This window comes from Lepus europaeus, chromosome 5, assembly GCF_033115175.1.
Source record: "Lepus europaeus isolate LE1 chromosome 5, mLepTim1.pri, whole genome shotgun sequence".
NCBI lineage: Eukaryota > Metazoa > Chordata > Mammalia > Lagomorpha > Leporidae > Lepus > Lepus europaeus.
In genome coordinates, this window is record NC_084831.1 from 120,206,217 (window position 1) to 120,228,169 (window position 21,953).

Genomic DNA, 21,953 nt, shown 5'->3' on the forward strand with positions numbered 1-21,953 from the left:
CTGCCTGCTGAGGGTGGCCCCTCCCCAGGTTCCACAGCAGATGCACCTGGCTCTATGACCAGAAATTCCAAGACCATGCGTCCCTCTGCCCTCTCTCACCTCCCCCAAGAAACCAAGACTTGCAGTTTTCTAACAAGTAGATTCTTTTCTCTTTTATTTAGGAGGAATGTATATTGTTAGTCACTGTTATCAAGGATCACATAAAAGCGGAACCATAAAACCGGGCTGCAGCCATCATGGCACCCAAGCCTGTGCTGGGCTCTTCCCCGCTCTGTTCTGGGAGTCACTGCCAAGACCCCAAAACCAACAAAGTCCCCTCAGCTCGAGTAAAGGAAATAGCTTCAAGCATGGACACTTTTTACAAGTGATTATTCAAAGAATGCACAACAGCCACAGTTCAGACGAGTCAGCTACAGAAATCATTAAAAAGAAAGTGGGGGCGGGATCCTGCTGATTAAAAACAAAGATGAGAACACGGGGTGGAGCCTCCTCCGTCCTGTGTGATGGGGGGCGGAGGTGGGGGTGCGGCGGGGCTGCGGCTCCTCCCACGCCGGAAACCAGATGCCCCCGGGGTCGCTGGAGACAGAGGGGAGGGCATGGGCTCTGGTTTCCTGAGGGCCCCCAGCTCGCGGCGAACAGGAGGCGGCTGAGACAGCTCTGCCGGAGATTCTAATGCCCGAGACGCAGCAGCGGCCACCACGTCAATGCACCGGCAGGGAGACCCTGCGCGGGGAGCCCAGGGGAGCAGCCTCCCCGCCCTGCCACGCGGACACGCCCTCAGGCCCCGTTTTCCTGCCGGCTCCTTGGGAAGTCTGGGTGTGCTATAAAGACATCCTTGGTGTTTCCCAAACTCAGGTTTGCCTAGTAGGGTCCACTTTTGGTCAAAAGTACAGAGGCTATAGGAGCCCCAAGAACGAAAAGTGGGGCTGCGAATGGCTCCGCTGTGGAGGAGGGGGGGCAGGCCAAGCTGGGCGGTGTGCTGGGTGAGGGGGAGGAGGTCCTGGGTGCAGCGCCTCTACAGCAAGGAGCAGGCCCAGCCAGAGAAGGCAGTGTCTCTGCATCCCGCGGCGCACGCTGGGCCCGCCTGGCCCCAAAGCTGCGCTCCACAGAAAGGCCAAAGGCCCCGCCCGTGAGTTGGTGGTGAGTGGAAGTGTGGACAGAGGATCCCACCTCGCGGCGTCTACAGGTACCTCCTTGTGGGTCGACTCCAGAAAGACCCCCAGTAGGCAGGAAGAGCTCAGATCTGTGTTTGCCCATGACCAAGTTCTGAAGCCATCAGAATTTGGCAAATTTCATCATGGCAAAATGAAAGCACTTGGATGGATGAGAAAGTAGGTTTCTTCCATCCCCCCCTGCACCCTTGGGGGTGGGGAGGAGAAACTTCATGATCACAAGGAAGGAATCTCGGGGGGGGGTGCTGAATCGATAAATGAGATTATCAGTCCCTGACACGATTTATGGAGAATTGATTAGAACCTAATCAAGACCACAAGAGGTCAGTGTAGCAAACAGAAAGGAAAAGGAAAACACCTAAAACGAATCTAGGAGGCAGTGGACTGCAGGCGCTCAGTGACCGGTCACACTGTGCACGGAGAGACAGCTCCCTCTTCTCTCCCCATAGGATTCTGCCTCTTCATCTGGGAAAAAAGAAGGGGCCTGGCTAGACTCCACCTAGCAATCCCCAAAAAAGCAGGTTAAATGGGAACCCAAAGTTCTCAGTATCACCAATTATGGTACTATTTAAAAAAAAAAAGGATAAAAAAACAAAAAGCCCCAAACCCTTGACCAATGTGATAAGGAATGCTACGACCTACCTCTCTCACCCCACTTCAAAGACTCCCCCCCACCAATACATCAGTCACTGGGTACCGGGCAGAGGTAAAAGTTCTTTTCCTCCTGGGGCTTGCTTATCCAGTTCCCGTAGCCCATGTCCTTCAGGCTCTTTTTGAAGTAGTTCTTGGCCGTCTCGTAGTCACGGGCAGCTTTCTTGGCCTCACCATAGGAGAGTTTCAGTAAATCTCTGCGGTAGCGGAAGGAGCAGAGCTTCTTAAATAGAAGAAAAATATTCTTTTTGGAGACCCGGGACAGTTCATTCCGTGGCCTGGGGAAACAAGAGCACTTGCTGTTCACCTGGGTCAGGGAAGGCGGGAGCCTGAAGTGCAGACACAGGGCAGGGCAAGTCACACTGTGACCTCTGGAGACTGGCGGGTGGGCCATGCTCCGGCAGGCCGGTCAGGAGGTGCGCCTCCACTCCCACTGCCTCCCTGCTCCTTACCCGTCCACGGTGCCTCTGGTTCCGTCCAGGATCTCTAGCTCGTAGCCATCAGCCAGACACCAGTTGACGCTCGTCTCCTTGGTCTTGCCGGACTGCCTTTTGGAGTCATAGACACTGACTCGGCCAACCTAGGAACCCCAGGAGCAACAGGAGAAAGAAGGAAACGTTAAGAAAAAGGTTCTGAAGCAGGACTCAAGACTCACAGCAGGGCTGGCACTGTGGTATAGCGGGTGAAGCTGCCGCCTGCAGTGGGCATCCCATATGGGTGTTGGTTTGAGTCTCGGCTGCTCCACTTCCCATCCAGCTCTGCTATGGCTTGGAAAAGCAGAAGATGGCCCAAGTGCTTGGGACCCTGCACCTTCCGGGTCTCCTGACCTGGAAGAAGCTCCTGGCTCCTGGCTTCAGATCAGCGCAGCTCTGGCTGTTGCGGCCATTTGGGGAGTGAACCATGGATGGAAGACCTCTCTCTCTCTCTCTCTCTCTCTCTCTCTCTCTGTGCCTCTTGTTTATTCTCTTTGTAACTCTGACTCTCAAGTAAATAAATAAATCTTAAAAAAAAAAAAAAGATTCACAGGCAACAGGGAATGTGGGGGGCCATGTCCTTCCCCCTTATTTAAGACTCTGGCTCATACTGAGTGGACTCTAGACCCACTCACTGCACCTCAATTCAAATGGATGTCAGCCTAAGAGAAGGAAAGCCTTGGTAACCGCCGTGGGGAGGATCAGTTCCCGGGACGGGAATGAAGGCTGACCCTGCTCTGTTGACAAGACTGCTTAAGAAGGAGAAAAGGGCAAAGGAAAACAGAATGAGGTTACAGCACCTTGGGATGGTTGACAATGAAGGGCTTCCGCAGTCCCTCCTCAAATGCACTTCCATCTCTTGTCATACGGCAGCAGATGGCGCGGGTCAGGTGCCCTTGGCTGAAAAGGTAACCTGTGCACAAAAAAAAGAAATGTACACACCTGTGCTCGCACCAAATGCTACTAGGAGGCAGAGGCACTGGGGAGGCTGAAGGTGTCAGAGGGAGGAACGGCCCCCTCATTAGGAAGCACCATTGGATTATGGCCACCCCAACATGTGTGGGGTCACCGAATAGTTGGGCACAAGATCTAAGGCTCCAAGTCAGGCTGGGCCTGTGAAGAACAGGACACTAGGACGCTGCAGTTTTTAGCCGCTGTGTCTCTTTTGCTCATCTCGAAAGGGCTGGCCTGGCCTGACTTGACTTAGGCTTGCAGCCTAAACCCATCTTCCCACCACGGGGGAGCAGGCGCTCACACACCAATCACCCACACTACAGAAAGGGGAGACGCCATGCCAACAGCTGGCGATGAAGCATGTAGTTTGCTGGGATTTGGCACAGGGATAGAGCAGTGCCAGCCCCCAGGGCAGGCCCCTTACCAAGTGTGACAGACTTGAGATACACGGGCTGCAGGAAGTGGGTCAGCAGGGCTCCCTGCAGGCCCAGCACATTCCAGCGCAGGATTTTGTCACTACAAGACATGGTTCGGAGCCTCTCCCCAAGTCGGATGCCATCCCACGTGGGCACAATGTCACTGGATTCCACAGGGATTGTGCCTTCACCTGTGGGAGAGACGTGGCTCAGACCCCCAAGCCACTGGAGCCACCCGCTCCCTGGCCTGCTGTTTAAGCTCCACTGGCTTGGGCCATCTCCTTCTCCACTCGTTCACAGCACCTGCGACATGCCAGGTGCTACGCGAAACCAAGACCCTTGTCCTCCCAGCTGCGTATGAGGACACGAGGTAGAGGGAACAGAACAGACACTGAACAAGTAAACCAGTGCGTCAGGGAGAACTCTAGGTGCGAGTGGGGCTCTGAAGGGGGTGGCACTGGGAACCTCCGGGCACGGATGTCGGGGAGCCGAGACAAAAGGCAGGAGGCACAGCTGCCGTGAATGTTTCAGACCAGGGAACAGTGAAGGAAAAGGCCCGGGGGCAGCAAGGGGGCTGCTCGGGAAGCTGACGCGGAAGTGAGTGCGGCTGTGAGTGACAGGCAGGGTGACGGGGATGAGACGGGGGATGAGACGGGGAGGTCACCGCAGGTTCTGCTTTCACAGCAGGTGCAGTGGGAAACCACTGCTAGGGGTGCATCTGTTTTAAATCCCAACTTGCCTGCGATGTAATTCATACACCACACGACGCAGTGAGGCCGTGCAGCCCTTGCCACCATCAGCAGCAGGGTACTCCTGCACCCACTCCAAGCTTCCCGCCAGCTGCTCCCAATCCCATGCAATCACTAATCTCTGTCTGTATAAATCTGTCCATTCTTGATGTTTCATATAATTGGGATCTTACAATGTGTCATCTTTTGTCACTGGCCTTTTCCACTTAACACTGCTTCTAAGGCTCCCCCAGGGTGTAAGCAGGCTCAACCAGAGCTTCATTTCTGGCCGGCACCCCTACACTGTGTGGACTGGTCATGTTTCATCCACCTGGGCACCAGCTGATGGCCACGAGCCCGGTTTCTGCTTTGTGTAGCTATTATTCGTGAGCTACCACCAGCATTTGTGCGCTAGCCCCAGGGAATGGCTGGGTCCTGTGCTGACACCTCAGGGCACTTAGCAAGCAAGTGATCAAGCAGGTGAGGACTGAAGGGAATCGGGTGATTCAAGGAGACAGCAGAGGACAAGACAGGAGGAGCAGCTGGTGGACAGGGTGTGGAACCAGTGGACAGCAGGACCGGAGGGAGTCACTGCCTCGCCTCGGCTCTGCATCCCTCTCTTCCCCTTTCCCCTGCTCTCTCCAAGGGGGTCCCTTCCCCTCGCACGGCTGGGAAGACCCTACAGGAGGAGCACTCCCATGAGTTTATTTCCAGGCTGAGCTCCAGGTTGGTACCTCCACCTCCTGTATGCTTGGGAGATCCTCTGAAAGAACAAATTCAGAATGGAGCCTAGATCTTCCCTTCCCCGTCTACCCTGCCTTGGGGCCCAGTGACGAACAGCGAAGACCTGGCAGTCTCGAAGAGCCTCCCATGGGACGCGTGAGGGTCACGTGGCACTCACCGTTCTCCACCTTGGTGCGGAGCTTGCCTTGCTTGGGATTCTCAAAGACGGGGTAGTGGCGAGAATCTGTACTCTCCACATTACGGTCACTGCAGGACTTGTCGAAGAGCGCGCCGTCCCCACAGGGAGCAGTGCTGCAGGAGAAGCGGGGCCTGTGTTACAGCCGATCCGGAAACAACCGCCCTCCATTTCCGGGGGCTCCCAGACCAGCTGGCAGGAACAAGGGACATTCCCTGAAGCCCACCCCGTGAGCCTGGAGGTGGCAGCGGCGTCTGTGAGAATGGCTGCACCCCAGGGCACGCGGGGTGTTCTATCGTGTGGGTCTGACCGGGGAGCCAGGGACGTGTTAGGATACTCAGTCCTGGGAGCTCGGCAGGGCGCGCTCTGACAGCAACAGAGACCATACAGACCTGATATAGAGATGAAATGAAACCGTCTTTTTTATCTGGAGCTTTTCTCCTCCCCTAGCAGGCTCAAATATACTTTCCTTCGCAGTCTGGGGGTTGTACTTCATTAACTCGCTGTAGAGAAACCTACGAAAACAAAGCCTGGTTAGAAAGATAGGTTGGATTCTGGCAAGAGCAGTTGCTTCTAAGATCTGACCCCACGTGACCCCCAGGTAAGCAGAAACCCTAAGAACACAGCCCGGCACCAGTTTCTGTGGCAAGAGGCGCTGGGGACCCTGCCTGCAAGGCCCCAGTGCGCCTACGGCAGAGCCAGCCTTCTGGCTCAGTCTCATTTCTGCTGAGGGCTCCCCTCTGCAGTGGCCACAGGGATTCTGGGGCGGGACAGACGGACTCCAGGAGAACAGGAGGCTGCTGCTTCCCCCCGAGTCTGTCCCTTCGTGAATGAAAGAGCAGGAGAAGCGGAGGAGAAGGCTGCCGGCATGCAGGTCGTCAAATGCAGACTAAGGCGGTCGCAGCCTCCAGGCCCTGAGGACTGAGAGTCACTTTGCATTTTTCAAAACAGGCACAGAGCAGCAGCAGCAGCAAGGAGAGCCCTGAGAACAGGCTGGGCGGCAGGACGCAGGCGACGGGTGCCGTGAGCCCTGGGGACGGCTGGGCTGGAGGCCCGCCCCAGCCACCTGTCAGCATGGGCGCCCACTCACCTGATGAAGCCTCTCCGGGAGATGATTTCGGCGTGGCAGTCATTGACCGTCTCTCCCTTCAGGCTGAGAGAGTCTCCTTTCACACAGCGATTCCCTGGGGGAATGTTGGAACCAACAATGGAATCATCAAAGGCAACAACGACAGGGAACAGGGACAGGGAACAGGGACATCTGTCCTCACAGCTGAAAGCAGAAGCAGCCTCGGGCCACCAGACCCTTGCCGCCCACCTGGTGCCCCCTAGGAACTCAGCACCCACTCTGCGCTGGCTGCGGTGAGAACCAATGCGAGTTGAGCACCTCTAATTGGAAATGCTTGGGCCTGGAGGGGTCAGACCCCGGAGGTTGGATAGTTTTGATTTTTGGAGTAGAATCCCTGATCTGAAAATCTGAACTCCAGTACACATTAGGTCGGTGCTCAGAGGTTTAGAGTTGAGCACTTTGGATCTGGGGCTTCTAGACTGGAGATGTTTGACCTCCGTTAGCAGTCTTTTCTCCCTGCCTTGGACACACCCCTGTGGACTGCAGGAGACCAGGAGGACCCACTTCCAGGCACTGAGGGAAGCCCTCACTTACCAGTCCCCAGGCTGACGACGACACCCATATCATCAGAGTCCTTCTTCATAATGATGGCAGCCAGGATCTTGCGACCCAGCAGGGAGGGCTGGAAGCTGTTGGTGAGAGCGTTGAAGCACCGGTGGCTCAGCATGGCGATCTGGTCGTGGAACGTGCTGCCGGTGAGAGGAAGCTGTGGGGACAGGAGGCTGTGTCAGGACCTGGCAGCCACATCTGTGTCCACCACGCTTCATGGCGGCCAGGGACACCGATCGTGTTCTGCTCGCCTCGGGAGTCACCTTTCCCCTCACACCAAGAGTCCCACTTATATGTTCAATTAGGGCTTGCATTAAAGCCTAGGAATAACTCACACGATGCAGCAAGTTAAGTGCCAGCTCCACCCAGGGAGGAGTTAGCAGAACCCCCTCCCCCCACAAAAAAGAGAGCACCAAAAGTAGACGTCTTAACTGTCTTTGGCTGTGCCTCTGGGGACCTGGAGAGGAGGAGCATAGTTCTTCTGAGACTGGCCCCTGTCACTGGGGTTACCTCTGTGAAACCCATGCGTTCTGCCTTCTCGTTCTCCCCAATCAAGACACGGAGAGCCGCATCTGCTGCTTCCTGTTTGCCTTGCTTCTTGCTGTGTGCGCAGACGGCTGGGAACCAGCGACCTCCAACTTTTGCTTGGTAAACAAACCTTTGCATGAGAAGTGGGGATAAAGACAAACATCAGATATTGACAGCTCTTCCAGGGAGGACTCATTCTGCTTACGACGTGGCCAGACCTGCAGACACATGGGTCCCTTAACAGCAGGTTGGTTCTAAGGCAGCATTTCTCAGATTATGGTCATTCATGGATCATGACATGATTGTTGCTAGATCCAGGTCGTTCCCCAAACTGACTTTCTACAAATGCAGACGTACTTCATCATCACTGTAAATGAAAAGAGCAGTGTCACTTGCCCTAAGTTGAAGGTGGTTACACAACTGCATGTGATAAACTCAGCTCACTAACTTCTGAGCAGACACTGTGCTATCACCTACAAAGGCCTGGGCCTGTCTCCTTCATTTTTAAAGATCTATTTTTATTTATTTGAAAGGCACAGTTAGAGAGAAGGAGAGAGAGGGAGAAACAGACAGAGACAGCTTCCATCCGCTGGTTCACTCCCCTAATGGTCACAATGTTCAGGGCTGGGCCAGACCAAATACAGGAGCCAGAAGCTTCTTTCAGGTCTCCCACGTGGGTAGCAGGTGCCCAAGGACTCAAGCAGTACTTCTCTGCCTTCCCAGGAACATCAGCTGGGAGCTGGATTGGAAGCAGAGCAGCTGGGCCCTAGCAGGCACCCCAATGTGGGATGCTACTGTTGCAGGGAGAGGCTGCACCACTATGTTGGCGCCGGCACACTGATTTTTACACTCTCAGATTGCATTTCCTCATTTACTTCCTGCTCAGCATAAGAGGACTTAACCTGAAGAGGTCAGTATGTCAAGGTCTGTCTTAGGTCAGTGAACCAAGCTTTTCTAGGAGCCGTTTGCTGATTCCTGGCAGGCCTGAGATGGATTTGGGGGTAGATAAAGTGGCTTGAGATGGCCGCCACTACTGCTGGCTGTGGAGTGCCACAACACAGAAAGAACATCTTGGAGCAAAACGGCATCACAGAAATCTACCAAAGTTTCAAGAAACCCAGGTTTCAATCAGAACCTAAACTATGGTTGGGAAGCCAGCTTTGATACTCTTGCAGCTGATCAGGGCCTCTCTATCCCCAGGCCAATCAGCCCAGGTAGCAGGAGAAACCAGTCTTTGCCACCAACCCCGCAAGGATTCTCACAGTGCCTGACAGCTTCAGCAGCGGGTGCCTCCACTCGTTTCTTTGCCCATGCCAGCCAGAGGGCTAATGTCTAGAATGAGTGGCACAGGGGCATGAAAAGTCAGAAACAGGTAGAGCCGAAGAGTTTAAGAGCTTTGCCTGAGGGATCCTGGAAAATTCTCTGACAGCTCTAAGTGTTCGAAAGACACAAAGTTACCTACGTATCACACAAAGTAGTTTACGCGTAAGACTTTACATGACAGTTAGGTAAGCAATGAGAATCCTATAGGGTTGAGCTGTCCAATACCACAGCCACTGGCCCGTGAGCCCACTGAATTAAAGTGACAGTTAAATACAACCAAGAATCCAGTCCCAGTCACGCAGCACAACCCACACATGGAGGGATGAACCGGGAAGGTGAAGGCAATGAGCACGAACAATTCTGAGATTTGGCTCCAAGAGGGGCAGGGGATGGTGGTGCCTGGAGGAGAGCTGGGCTTTTAAGAGATGGGGAGGAAGAAGTGGGAGGGACTTGGTGAAGATACATAGGTGCAACCAACAGAGCTTAAGGGTAAGTTGGCCAAAGATGTGAAGGGCATGACGAAAAGATAGCTCAGGGTTTGGCTCAAGCATCTGAGTGGTGTTGCCGAGGTGGTAAAGATCAGGAGAAAAGAGGGTAAGGGAGGAAAAATCAAGAATCCTGTTTTGGACACATTGTGTGAGGGGTTTTCACCCAAGAAGTGACAGGAAGGCAGCTGGATAGAGGAATCTGGCTCTCTCCAGGCTAGAGACATAAACTTAGTGGTCTCTAGTGCTCAGATACCCGAAGTCAGGAAAGAGGACCCAGCAGAGCCCACATGAAGGAAGCAATCTGTTATTGTGTGAGTTGGCCAATAAACCAACACTAAGAAGCAGATAAGGGCACGGACAAGTAGACGGAGGAACAGGAAAGGCAAATCACGTACAAACATGAACACAAGAATGATGTTACTCACTATTAAAGAATCTGAAAATAACATACTATTTTCTGACCCTTTTCTCCTTACGTTTTAAGACTGAAAAACTGGGCCCCAATAGGTAAACATTCCAAGAAAGCACACAATGAAGTCTGTTCTTCCGCAGAGGCACGCAGTTCGCAGTTTTTTCGTGGAACCCTTCAAGAACACACTGCGTGTCAGCAGAGTCTGCAGCTCTCTCTTCCCGCCACTCCTCATTCTCACTCCACGACAGACCCCGGAGAGCATTTCGTACCGGCGCCCTCCCCGTTGTCACCACTGTCTACGACTCCCTGCAGCTCCCTTATACAGGAAGTGACAGAACTCTAGAACACGTCAAGTTTCTGGCTATCACCAACAACGCAGGATGCACGTTTCTGTAGCAAGCACGTCACGGACATCGTGTGTGTGTGAGTTCGGGCTGACAGACTGAAGGCACGCCTCTACCTGGCTATAGTGCTGGAGGACGAATCACATCACCGTGCTACGAACAGTGTCAAAGAGTAAGCCTAATTACACACGGAGGCTGAGCACCTTTTCATTTATTCATTCTTTTGTTTTATGAATGTAAAACTCATATTGTCTATTTTTCTCAGTAAGGAGTTCTTTAGAAATAACTAAAAATTAATAAATAAAAATTAGCAATTTCTAAAGAAATTAGCCCCTGGGCTGTGGTTTATTACCAGTGTTCTCGCTCCGGTGATCCTTCTGCTACACCCTAGTTTCCTCTCACCATCTCGTCTCCTGGGCTCTCTCTGTTATGACGGTAAGCTCTGTGTCTTGATTGGAAAGGCTTTGCTTTTCTAAAATCATCCCTGCTTTCTATCTAGTGATTTTATGATTTCATGTATTTTGCATTTAAATCCTGGGTCCGTTAGAATTCATGGGTAGGGTAGGAGACAAACACATAGTTCTGGTCTTTTAAAAAATTTGTTTTCAAGATGGAATCATCAGCAGTTCTGCCACTGCTGTCAATAATCCATCATTTCCCCGCTGGCTTGAAGCCTCACCTTCCTAACACATATGCGTCTCACTCTGCCTGTCCCTACCTTCAGGTGTTCCAATCAGTGTCCACTGCGCTGCCTTTCTACTCACAGGCCGGTACACCGTTACTTTACGCCTGCTAGGTCTGTATGTCTTATCACTCTTCTTTTTCAGGATTTTCCTAGCTGCCATTCTTGTACATTTATTTTTTATAAGAACTTCAGAACCAAGTTTTCTACTTCTAAAGTACATCATAGTGATGTTTTGTTAGGATCACATTCAAAGCACAAATTTATCTGGGGAGAGCTGCTATCGTTAAAATAGATTCTTTCAACCTATTAAAAATACATTTCCGGGGCCAGTGCTGTGGTGTAGCAGGCAAAGACGCCACCTGCTACACCATATGGGTGCCGGTTCGAGTCCCAGCTGCTCCTCTTCCGATCCAGCTCTCTGCTATGGCCTGGGAAAGCAGAAGAAGATGGCTCAAGTGCTTGGGCCCCTGTACTCATGTAGGATACCCAGAAGAAGCTCCTGGCTCCTGGCTTCGGATCAGCACAGCTCCGGCCATGGCAGCCAATTGGGGAGTAAACTAGCAGATGGAAGACCTCTCTCTCTCTCTGCCTCTCCTTCTCTATGTAACTGACTTTCAGATAAATAAATAAATAAATCTTTAAAAAAATACATTTCCTCCACATTTAATCAAGACTTCCTTTCTATCCTTCATAAACATTCTACTTATGTATATTTCCTTCAAGGACTGCACCTGGACAGTCTAGCTTTTTAGTTGCTGTTATAATAAGGCATTTTCCTCCAATACATTTCCCAATTGCTTATTGTTACCTACAGAAAAGATTCTTAGATATTGTTGTATATTCCCCTACTTTATAATTCTTTGTCTTTAGTATTTCTCCAGTTTTGTCTTAAGTATCCCAGGTGTACAATTATATGATTAACAAATAATAATTTTTTTTTTTTTTAAATTTTTGACAGGCAGAGTGGACAGTGAGAGAGAGACAGAGAGAAAGGTCTTCCTTTTGCCGTTGGTTCACCCTCCAATGGCCGCCGCGGTAGGCGCGCTGCGGCCGGCGCACCGCGTTGATCCGATGGCAGGAGCCAGGTGCTTACCCTGGTCTCCCATGGGGTGCAGGGCCCAAGGACTTGGGCCATCCTCCACTGCACTCCCTGGCCACAGCAGAGAGCTGGCCTGGAAGAGGGGCAACCGGGACAGGATCGGTGCCCCGACCGGGACTAGAACCTGGTGTGCCGGCGCCGCAAGGCGGAGGATTAGCCTAGTGAGCCGCGGCGCCGGCCACAAATAATAATTTCTATAGAAATTTTAAATTATCTATTTTTAAATTGATGATTCATTTCTATAGAATTCCTTAACAGAAAATCTAAGAGAAGCTGGCAATATGGCGCAGCAGGTTAAATTGCTGCCTGTGAGGCCTGCATTCCTATGAGCAGCAGTTCAAGTCCCAGCTGCTCCATTTCCGATCCAGCTCCCTGCTAATGCGCCTGGGAAAGCAGCAGATGGCCCAGGTGCTTACACCCTGCATCCACATGGGAAACCTGGAAGAAGCTCCTGGCTTCAGATCAGCCCAGTTCCAGCTATTGTGGTCATTTGGGGAGTAAAGCAGTGAATGGAAGATCTCACTCTCTAACTTTGCCTTTCAAATAAATAAATAAATCACTAAAAAAAATTTTTTAAGAGAAAAACAGACAATACATATGAACTAAAAATTGGGAGCTGGAAATCAACCCCAGGTACTTGGGTTTCTTAACCAGCATCTTAACAGTCAGGCCAGATGCCTGTTCTTTTTTTATACTTATTTGCTTTTCCTGACCGCATTGGCAAATCATCTCAGAATAATATTCATTGAGGACAAGGGCATCTACAACTTTAATGAGAACAATTCTGGACTCATCATTAAGTAAGCTGCTGGCTTCTGACTTCAGGCATGTGTTCTTTTCAGGCTAGGAAGATATTCAATAATGTCTACTTTATTGACAGATTGGTTTTCCAATCTGAATGAACACTGAATTTTACTAAATGTCTTTTTTTGGAATCTACGGGGATATGGGGATGACTTTTTTCCCCTGATGCACTAATAATAAATATCCTAATATTGACTAATTTTTGCACTCCATTAAGATACCATTTTTCTTTTTTTAAAAGATTTATTTATTTGAAAGGCAGAGTTACAGAGAGAAAGAGAGATAGAGAGAGGTCTTCCATCCTCTGATTCACTCCCCAAATGGCTACAATGGCCAGGACTGGAGCTGGAGCCAGGAGCGCCAACCAGGTCTCTCACGTGGATGACAAGAACCCAAGCACTTGGGCCATCTTCCGCTGCTTTCCCAAACGCACTGGCAGGGAGATGGATGGGAAGTGGAGCAGCGGGGACTCGAACCAGTGCCCATATGGGATGCCAGTGATGCAGGTGGTCCCAAGATACCATTTTTCACATTTTAGAATGGCAAACACAAATTTAGTAATGGGGTGGGCATTGAAGGCTAAGCTGCTGCTTGGGACACCCACATGCCATGCTGGAGTGCCTGAGATCATGTCCCACTTCTGCTTCTGATCCAGCCTTCTGCTAATGCATACCCTGGGAGGCAGGGGATGATGGGTCAAGTACTCGGGTTCTTGTCATCCACGTGGGATACCTGGATGAAGTTCCAGGATTCTGATTTCACCCTAGCCCAGCACCGGCTGTTGTGTGGGCAACTGGAGGATAAACCAAGCAGACAAGAGGCCTCCCTCTCCATGTTGCTCTGCCTTTTGGATAAATATAAATAAGTAAACATTAAAATTTTTAGAATAATATCTGATAGGTTAGGGTGTAGTCAAGGATGTTGATGGAAGCATAAACTAGAGAAATGTCACTGGAGGAAAATCTGGCAATCTTTACTAAAATTTTAAAAGCTCACAAACATGTTACTTATTGTGGCATTGCTTATGATGGCAAAGGTCTGGAAATAATCCAAGTGTTCATCAATGGGGCAGGGGGGCTGGTTAACATTAAATCATAAACCCAAGCTTAAATCTCACAGGAAATTAATTAAATAAATTATAGTAAGTAGGTGTTTCAAAGGTAATGGTGGGGACAGCACTGTGGCACTGGCATCCCATATGGGTGCTGGTTCTAGTCCCGGCTACACCTCTTCCAATCAAGCTCTCTGCTATGGCCTGGGAAAGCAGTAAGATAGCCCAAGTCCTTGGGTCCCTGCACCCACATGGAGACCCAGAAGAAGCTTCTGGCTTTGGATCGGCACAGTTCCAGCAGTTGCGGCCACTTGGGGAGTGAATCAGTGGAAAGAAGACCTTTCTTTCTGTTTCTCCCTCTCACTGTCTATAACTCTACTTCTCAAATAAAGAAAATCTTAAAAAACAAAAAACAAAAGAGGTAATGGTGTCATTCTGTTTCTTAAACTGGGTTGTGATACATTAAGTATGATTTTTAGAAAAGGCCTTTATATCTCAACAATTTTTTTTTTAAAGTTATTTGTTTGAAAGTCAGAGTTACAGAGAGAGGGAGAAAAAGAAATAGGGAGAGATCTTCCATCTACTGGTTCTCTTCCCAGGGAGCCACAATAGCCAGGGCTGAGCCAGGAGCTTCATCATGGTCTCCTACGTGGGTGACAGTGGCCCAAACACCTGAGCCATCTTCTGCTGATCCCCCTCAGCCATTAACAGGGAGCTGGAGCAGAAATGGAGCAGCTGGAACATGAACTGGCACACAAATGGGATGCCAAGGAAGCATGTGGTGGCTTTCTTTACCTGCTAAGCCACAACACTGACCTCAATGAATATTTTTTCAAAAATGTTTGTTTACTCTCATCTACTTTAAAGGTGTGCAGAAGAGGAGAGATTGATTCTTATCAACTGGTCCACTCTCCAAACATTCACAACAGCCAAGGCTGGACCAAGCCAAAGCCAGTAGCTGGGAATTCTATCTGGGTCTCCCATATGGGTGGCGGGTACCCAAGTAGTTGAGCCACCAACTGCTGCCTCCCAGGAAGCATTAGCACAAAGCTGGATCAGACACAGAGTAGTTGGCACTCCAGTATGGGATGCAGGCGTTCTAAGAGGTGATTTAACCTGCTGTATCACAACTCCGCGGCTAACGAATAATTTTAAAGCTGTGAGCATCTAATCAATGCAAGAGTCTGCTAGATCTATATACAGTGCTGAAACTATAATAATCTCTAAGATTCACTGGTAAGTAAAGGAGTCACAGAATAGAGTGGAAGCTGTGATACATCCATCGCACAGGGTGACATACAGCTGTGGCCAGGGCTGGGATACTCACTTGGGCTCATGAGGAGGTCCGGACTGGTCAACCAACTTGAACTCTGCAGCAAAGCCATGGGAGCGGGCATATTCCAGCAGGCCGCCCACGGGGTTGGTGTTCAGGTACCTGACGAGCTCCCCGACCTTCCGCACTTTGCTGGGTAGGCCAGACTCCAAGGCCTCAAGGGACTCTGTGTTTGAACTGCCGGACTACAGGAGAATTAGCCAAACAAAGAGAAGCATAAGCACTTCAGGAATCCCTCAGGGACGCCCCAGCATCCTAAACCACTCAGCTGCTAAACGCGGCCCCACCTGGTCATCAGAGGCGGTGGGGTTGGCTGCCTCCTCCTGCAGGGCTTTCATGGCTTCCTCCGCCGCCATCTGCTTTGCCACTTTCTTGCTGGGGGCACTTGCAGTGGGGAAAGTCTGGGAACCCACTGCAACACAGTACTGGAACCTGACAGACGATGAGAGAGGATTAAAGGATTTCAACCAAGGAGACTTGCCCAGCCCTCCTTTGCTACTGCAATTTCTTGCACACATCACCTCTGAGCTGTCATGACTCATGGTCATTTCTGCCTTGAGCCAGCGCCCTTCACCCACCTCTAGCCCTTGGTTTTTCCTGGCCCGGCTAACCCCTTTCGTCAACACTTCCAGGTCAACCCACTTTTACCTCCTCCAAGCCCTTTTCCCCTGAACACGTAAGTCTACAGACCTCCAGCAGGCGGCTCCTCAGATCTGCCCTCGTCCTGCACCTTTCTGTCCCCTAACGGTGACTTCCAAGCCTTGGACCTCCCTGGTGCTTGGTCCACAAGCAGTGATCAGGTGCTTGAGGCCCCCTTCACCCACACTGAGACAGGGGAAATTGCTCAGTGAGGAGGCAAAGAGGAAAATGAACCTGTGCTTTTAGAGAAAACCTTGGCAAAGAAACAGGACATACTTGGGGTCATGGGCAGGGCCTTCTTTAGACAGGAGACGGAATTCACAGGAGCTCCCCAGTTTGTGCACACACTCAAGCAACGTAGTGACAGGACTCTTCCCAGAAAACAGGGGTACTGCTGAAGGAGCACTGGGCTGAGGCTCTGCAGCCTGGAGAGAATGAGAGGCAGGAGAGACAAAAAACAAGAAAACACTGGTTAGTGAGTCCATCACAAGAGAAGGGACGGGGACAGGAGGAGCTCTATCAGTGTCAGGGTCTCCCCGGCTTCCTGAAGTAAGAGGGGCTGCTGGGGACTTTCTAGGCAATGCAGGAAAGGACAGGTAATTTAACATTTTGGGGCTCATTTATCTCCCAAGAGAGAGCTGGACCCTGCCATCTTTCAGGTCTCTTTCTTTAATATCTGACAGGTAGAGTTATAGACAGTGAGAGGCAGAGAGAAAGATCTTTCTTCCTTTGGTTCATCCCCCAAATGACTGCTACGGCCAGAACTGCGCTGATCTGAAGCCAGGAGCCAGGAGCTTCTTCCTTTCCTGGTCTCCCATGCAGGTGCAGGGGCCCAAGCACTTGGACCATCCTCTACTGCTTTCCTGGGCCACAGCAGAGAGCTGGAATGGAAGAGGAGCAGCCAGGACTAGAACAGGTGCCCATATGGGATGCTGGCACCGCAGGCGGAGGATTAACTAAGTGAGCCAGGGCGCTGGCCCCTCAGATCTGTTTTAACTCTGAAGTTCTGTAAATCCAGTTATATAGGGGCGGGGGAAGCGTAAAAAAGAACTGGGTATAAGAGGAGAATGGTGGGGTGGTGAGGGGAGCTGGGCAGAGGAAGTGCGGGGAGCTGAGTCTGAGAGGCTGTGCTGATTCGGCCGGGGCTGCAATGAGGGTGTCAGTTAAAGTCCTGACGCTTCGCACACATCAAGAGAGCACTGCCCTCCCCGCAGAGGGCGGGACGCCTACCTTCTCCGAGTCTTTCTCCGCAGAAGAGCAGGACGAGTCCTCTGATTTTCCACTGTCTTTGGCTTTGGCTTCTTGGAGCAGAATAGTCATGGCTTTCATGGCTGCATCCTGCTTGGCCACTTTCTTGCTGCCAGCCTCAGCTGGGGGGAACTCTCGGCCACTGATGACAACCTGGAATTTAAACCTGAGCGGGAAGTGAGTAGATGTGTGAACACTAGTCTAGGCCATCCCTCCACCTGTTCCAAGGAGGCTCCGCCCTGGACTTTTCTGCTCCACTAAGGGGCTTTTGAACTGGTAGAGAGATAGAGGAGAGGCCAAGGAGTTCCTGTCCCTCTGAAGGCTCAGCCTGTCCCTTCTTCCTGGAAACAAAGCAACCAGTGACTTTCTTTCCACAGCTACAGCCTCAGGGGATAGGAAACTAGCTTGGGGAACCCACCACCTGCTAACAATGTACTGAGAGAAAATGGGAACAACAGACGAGTTAAACACTGCTAGCCTGGCCTCCTCAAGGGAAGCTCCTAGGGTAAGAGAGGCTGCTTGTAGTCCAGCCACATGTTCCCAGAGACACATTTTTGTCTGCAACCTACTCTAACACAAGCTTCACTCTTAGAGCCTGGCACTGTGGCACAGCAGGTAAAGGGGCTGAGCCTCCCACATGGATGCTGGTTTGAGAGCCCCCTGCTAATGGCCTGGGAAAGCAGCAGAAGAGGCCCTGCACCCACGTGGGAGACCCAGGGGAGGCTCCTGGCTCCAGCCTGGCCCAGCCCTGGCTGCTGCAGTCATTAGGGGAGTGAACCAGCAGATGGAAGATCTCTCTGTGTGTGTGAATCTGCCTTTCAAATAAATAAGTCAATCTTTCCAAAAAAATTTTTAAAAAATTCAAATGTGGGGCCGGCGTCGTGGCTCACTTGGTTAATCCTCCACCTGCGGTGCCAGCATCCCATATGGGCGCCACCTCTTCCAGTCCAGCTCTCTACTGTGGCCTGGGAAGGCAGTGGAGGATGGCCCAAGTGCTTGGGCCCTGCACCCGCATGGGAGACCAGGAAGAAGCTCCTAGCTCCTGGCTTCGGATCAGTGTAGCGCCGGCTGTGGTGGCCATTTGGGGAATGAACCAATGGAAGGAAGACCTTTCTCTCTGTCTCTCTCTCTCTATTACTCTACCTGTCAAATAAAAAAAAAATTCATATGTGTTCAGCTTTTTGTTCAATCTGGAATTTCCTTTAGAAAGTAGGTCAACTTATTTCCTGGGTCTTCTGAAACACTTGGACACAACACCAATGTTTCTTATAACTAGAGTCCAAAGAATGACTGACCCCAAAACCTACCACTTTTATCCCAACTTTGGGGGGCGGGATGGCAGAAGAAGAAAAAGAATAACAGGCATACACTCTCCTCCCCACACAGCACACTAATTCTGGCCACACCAATTTCTGGACGGACATACCCTTTTTCTTAACAGCTCCCTGCAGTGCCAATGTGGTATCATTAAGATGGTCAAGACAAGGAGTAAAGGCCACAGGCTGGAATCCACACCCCCCAGAAACCAGCCTAGATAAATACAGTCATGTGCCACACAGCAACAGACCACATATGCGACAGTGATCCCCTAAGATTATGTTGCATAGTGGCACTTTGGCCATCTTAGCTTGTGTAATTACATTCCATGATGTTTGCACCATGACAAAACAGCCTAATGACACATTTCTCTGAATGTATCCCACTGTGAAGCAAACACAGGGCTGGATAATAGTGGCATTCTCTCCCAGCCCCACCAGCCCTTGCCAGCTGCAACGATTTCAGCTCTCTGCTAGGCCCTTCTGAGGCTCCTTAGTGGGCCCATCTGGCCTGCAGGACCCTATAGTGCAGGGCCGGGCCAGCTGCCTGAGTGAGACTCTGACTTCCCAGCTCAGGAGCAGCAAGTGCAAGCCCAGCCCAGTGTGCAGAGGAGCTGTGTAAAATCAGAACCATCTCCGACAGGCAGGCAGGCAGGCAGGCAGGCAGGCAGGCAGGCACCTCCTTTTGTCCAGGAGCTGGGGTGGGGGAGGGCCAACCTGAGGCTGCTTGGCAGCACAACCCACCCTCACTGAGCATGTGCAGCCTGTCCCAACCCGCCAGCTCCTGCACTCTCAGGCATTCGGCTTCAGGAGAGGAGGCAGGTACACAAAGAGGCAAGAAGGGAGCTCAGTCATCACCTCCAGCCTTAGGCAAGAGCAGGCTGGCGCTGTGGCTCAACAGGCTAATCCTCTGCCTTGCGGTGCCGGCACACCGGGTTCTAGTCCCGGTTGGGGCGCCAGATTCTATCCCGGTTGCCCCTCTTCCAGGCCAGCTCTCTGCTATGGCCCGGGAAGACAGTGGAAGATGGCCCAAGTGCTTGGGCTCTGCACCCGCGTGGGAGACCAGGAGAAGCACCTGGCTCCTGGCTTCGGATCAGCGCGATGCGCCGGCCGCAGCAGCCATTGGAGGGTGAACCAACGGCAAAAAGGAAGACCTTTCTCTCTCTCTCTCTCACTATCCACTCTGCCTGTCAAAAAAAAAAAAAAAAAAAGGCGGCAAGCGCAGCACCAAGGCACGAAAGCGCAGCATTTCTAAAGCAGCTTCACTTCAGCCAACAGTCACTCCGCCCCCTGCTCAGCCATGATTTCCTATTCGACACACAGAGCAAAGGCCAATCAAGGGCAATTTAGCCAAGAGACAGGAAGCAAAGGCCGGAGAAACGATGGTGGCCAACCAACACTGCTCACGACGCGGCTCGTGACTGAGCGGTGCGAGTGTACCTGATCCCAGCCCTAGGCACCATTGCTGGGTGGTTGCTTACCGAGGCTCGTGGGGTGGTCCGCTCTGTTCTATCAGGTTGAACTCACAGGTCTGGCTGGCAAACTGAGCGTACTCTAACAGCCCACTGATGGGGTTCTTCAGCTGGCACTCTGTCAGCTTCTTGTAGGGTGAACACCGTGGCAAGCCATGACTGTAGAAGGAGGGCATCTCCATGATGGCTCGAAACTCACCTGGCGCTGCGTGGATACTATTCAAATTATCTGGGATGTCATCTGTGGCCCACTGGCCATTTTCAAAGTCAACATACCCTGCTTTGGAGGGGCCATTGTGATAAACGGGCGGTTTTGGCCTCGCTGGTTCTGGCCTGGCCTCCTGCCTACTTTCTAACTTTATGGCAGGCTCTTGCCCATTCTCCACTTTTTCTGTGACCATGTTATTCGCGGCATCGGACCTGGGTAAGTTGCAAGCGGGGAGCTCTGTGTTTCTTTTGGTGGCAGGGACGGCCGCTGGAGCGGTTTCGGGGACGCTGTTTGTGTTTCTCTTGATCTGCATCCTCTCTCGCTTCTTGTCTGTCAGATACCATATGGGAGGGGTTGCCCCCTGCCTGTAGACATCCCCCTGCCTTTCCAAATCAATCAGCACCGCATTTACATCTCGGGCCTTGCTGAAGCCAATATTTTTGGCCACATTTAGGGCGGAGGAGTTAGACACTTTGAACAAGTAGTTGCAGATTTTCTCCTTGATCTCGGCCATGTCCAGAGGCTCAGGAGAGTCTTCTAAGCCAGATGTGAAGTTTCTATCTTCAGCTTCCAAACTGTGGTCTGACTCTGCGGTCCCCTGGCTACAGTGATCTGGATCCTCTTGCGCTGGTTCCAAGCCTGCTGTGCTGTGCTGGTTTTCGGCCGGAACTGAAACCGCGAGGCTCCACAGAGGGGGGTTTCCTGCCTCCTGCCGCAGCTTACCCCTCTTTGCCAGGGAGTACAGAGCTTGGTTGACTCCCTTCTTTGGGACTCGGAGCTTCCCAGCCAGATATTTTGCTGAGACAGCCTCCCCTTCCCTGAGCTCCTCCAAGAGCCCTAAGATCCTCTGCTCCTGATCCTGGTTGATACTGAGATCCTGGAAATGTGAGGCAAGCCTGTCAACACCTTTGCAGGGCAGAACCCTGCCACGCGGCGAAGAGTGCTGGACCCCTCTCTGGAGCCCCCTCCTTCTGACAGGCACGTCCCTGGGGACACCCCAGATCTCTGGTTGCCTATCTCTGGCAGGTAGTCCTGGAAACCTTGGCCGGAGCCCTGGGGGGAATGGCAGCAGTGACGGTGTCTGCTTTCCAGTCAAGGGCACTTCCGGGAGCAATCCCTTGAGAAACTCTATTTGCTGGCGCCGGAAACAATGAATGGCAGATCCTGGGTCCCGCTGCTGGTAAGCGAGCTTGCTGTATTCATAGCCTTGAGCCTGATGCGGGTGATATCTGTGGAGGGGATACCCCTGCAGAGCAACATGGCAAAAGAGAAAGTGAATCAAGGCTGCTGGGTGAGAGCTTGTGGAGCCCATGTCCCTTCTCTGCCTAGGGAGCTGTTCCTGACCCCTAATAGCCTGAGCGGGTGACTGAGCCCAAGGGCCCACCATCTGGAAGTTAGGGGTGGGGAGGGTGGGGGGAGGGGAGCAGCAGGCAAAGCCCATAGCACTTCCAGCAGCAGCAGCACGAGTTCTGACACTTCAGCATGGCCTCTCCAGTAACCTAACTTATTCTCTTCCCTTCCATATGGTTTTAGAGGGTCAAGAGGGAAATTTTTCACCCATAAAAAAAATCCTTTAAATCAGAAAAACAAATCTTATTTTGTTTTGAAGACAAACAAAATCTGAACAGCAACCAGGAAATGCCAAAGGAGTGAGGGGACTAAGGAACAGACTAGGCCACAAGTCCTTCCTGAATGAGGCTCAGCTGGCACAAGCCCTCTTGGCTGCATCGGGAAAGAAGTTCACATGGGGGCGGGCCACAGAGACCCAACTGCCCTCCCCAAACCCGGGAGGACTGCCGCTAGATCTGAGAGGAGCTGGAGGACTTCCTTATACATAGGGCACGCCTCCTCGCTCCTCAGTGTGGTGCCCAGGCTCAGGAACTGGCCTGATGCTCTCACCTAAGCCACCCAGGCTCACCTATTCCTCACCCCTTCAGCCCTGTCCCTCTGCCCTCCTTGGCTACCTCCCAACAGCTGCCTCCAGGGCAACCCCATGTTCTCACGCTCACTGA

General features: G+C 51.8%; 1 protein-coding gene across 3 annotated transcripts in view; it reads right to left on the bottom strand.

Annotated features, from left to right (window-relative positions):
* Positions 1–137: 137 nt before the first annotated feature.
* The window catches only part of ADAR (adenosine deaminase RNA specific), a 45,278-nt gene continuing 23,462 nt past the window's right edge, over positions 138–21,953 (bottom strand). For 2 of the 3 annotated variants that reach the window (XM_062192373.1, XM_062192371.1), the window contains exons 2-15: positions 19,743–21,187; positions 16,928–17,111; positions 15,974–16,122; positions 15,346–15,490; positions 15,053–15,243; positions 7,424–7,649; positions 6,977–7,148; positions 6,404–6,497; positions 5,706–5,828; positions 5,296–5,429; positions 3,675–3,857; positions 3,097–3,209; positions 2,276–2,403; positions 138–2,101 (exon numbers count right to left, since the gene is read on the bottom strand). In XM_062192373.1, the coding sequence (XP_062048357.1) occupies positions 1,855–2,101; positions 2,276–2,403; positions 3,097–3,209; positions 3,675–3,857; positions 5,296–5,429; positions 5,706–5,828; positions 6,404–6,497; positions 6,977–7,148; positions 7,424–7,649; positions 15,053–15,243; positions 15,346–15,490; positions 15,974–16,122; positions 16,928–17,111; positions 19,743–20,455 (2,802 nt within the window). In that variant the 5' untranslated portion in view covers positions 20,456–21,187 and the 3' untranslated portion in view covers positions 138–1,854. The remainder of the gene's footprint in view (positions 2,102–2,275; positions 2,404–3,096; positions 3,210–3,674; positions 3,858–5,295; positions 5,430–5,705; positions 5,829–6,403; positions 6,498–6,976; positions 7,149–7,423; positions 7,650–15,052; positions 15,244–15,345; positions 15,491–15,973; positions 16,123–16,927; positions 17,112–19,742; positions 21,188–21,953) is intronic. The other variant, XM_062192372.1, reaches the window with a different exon arrangement.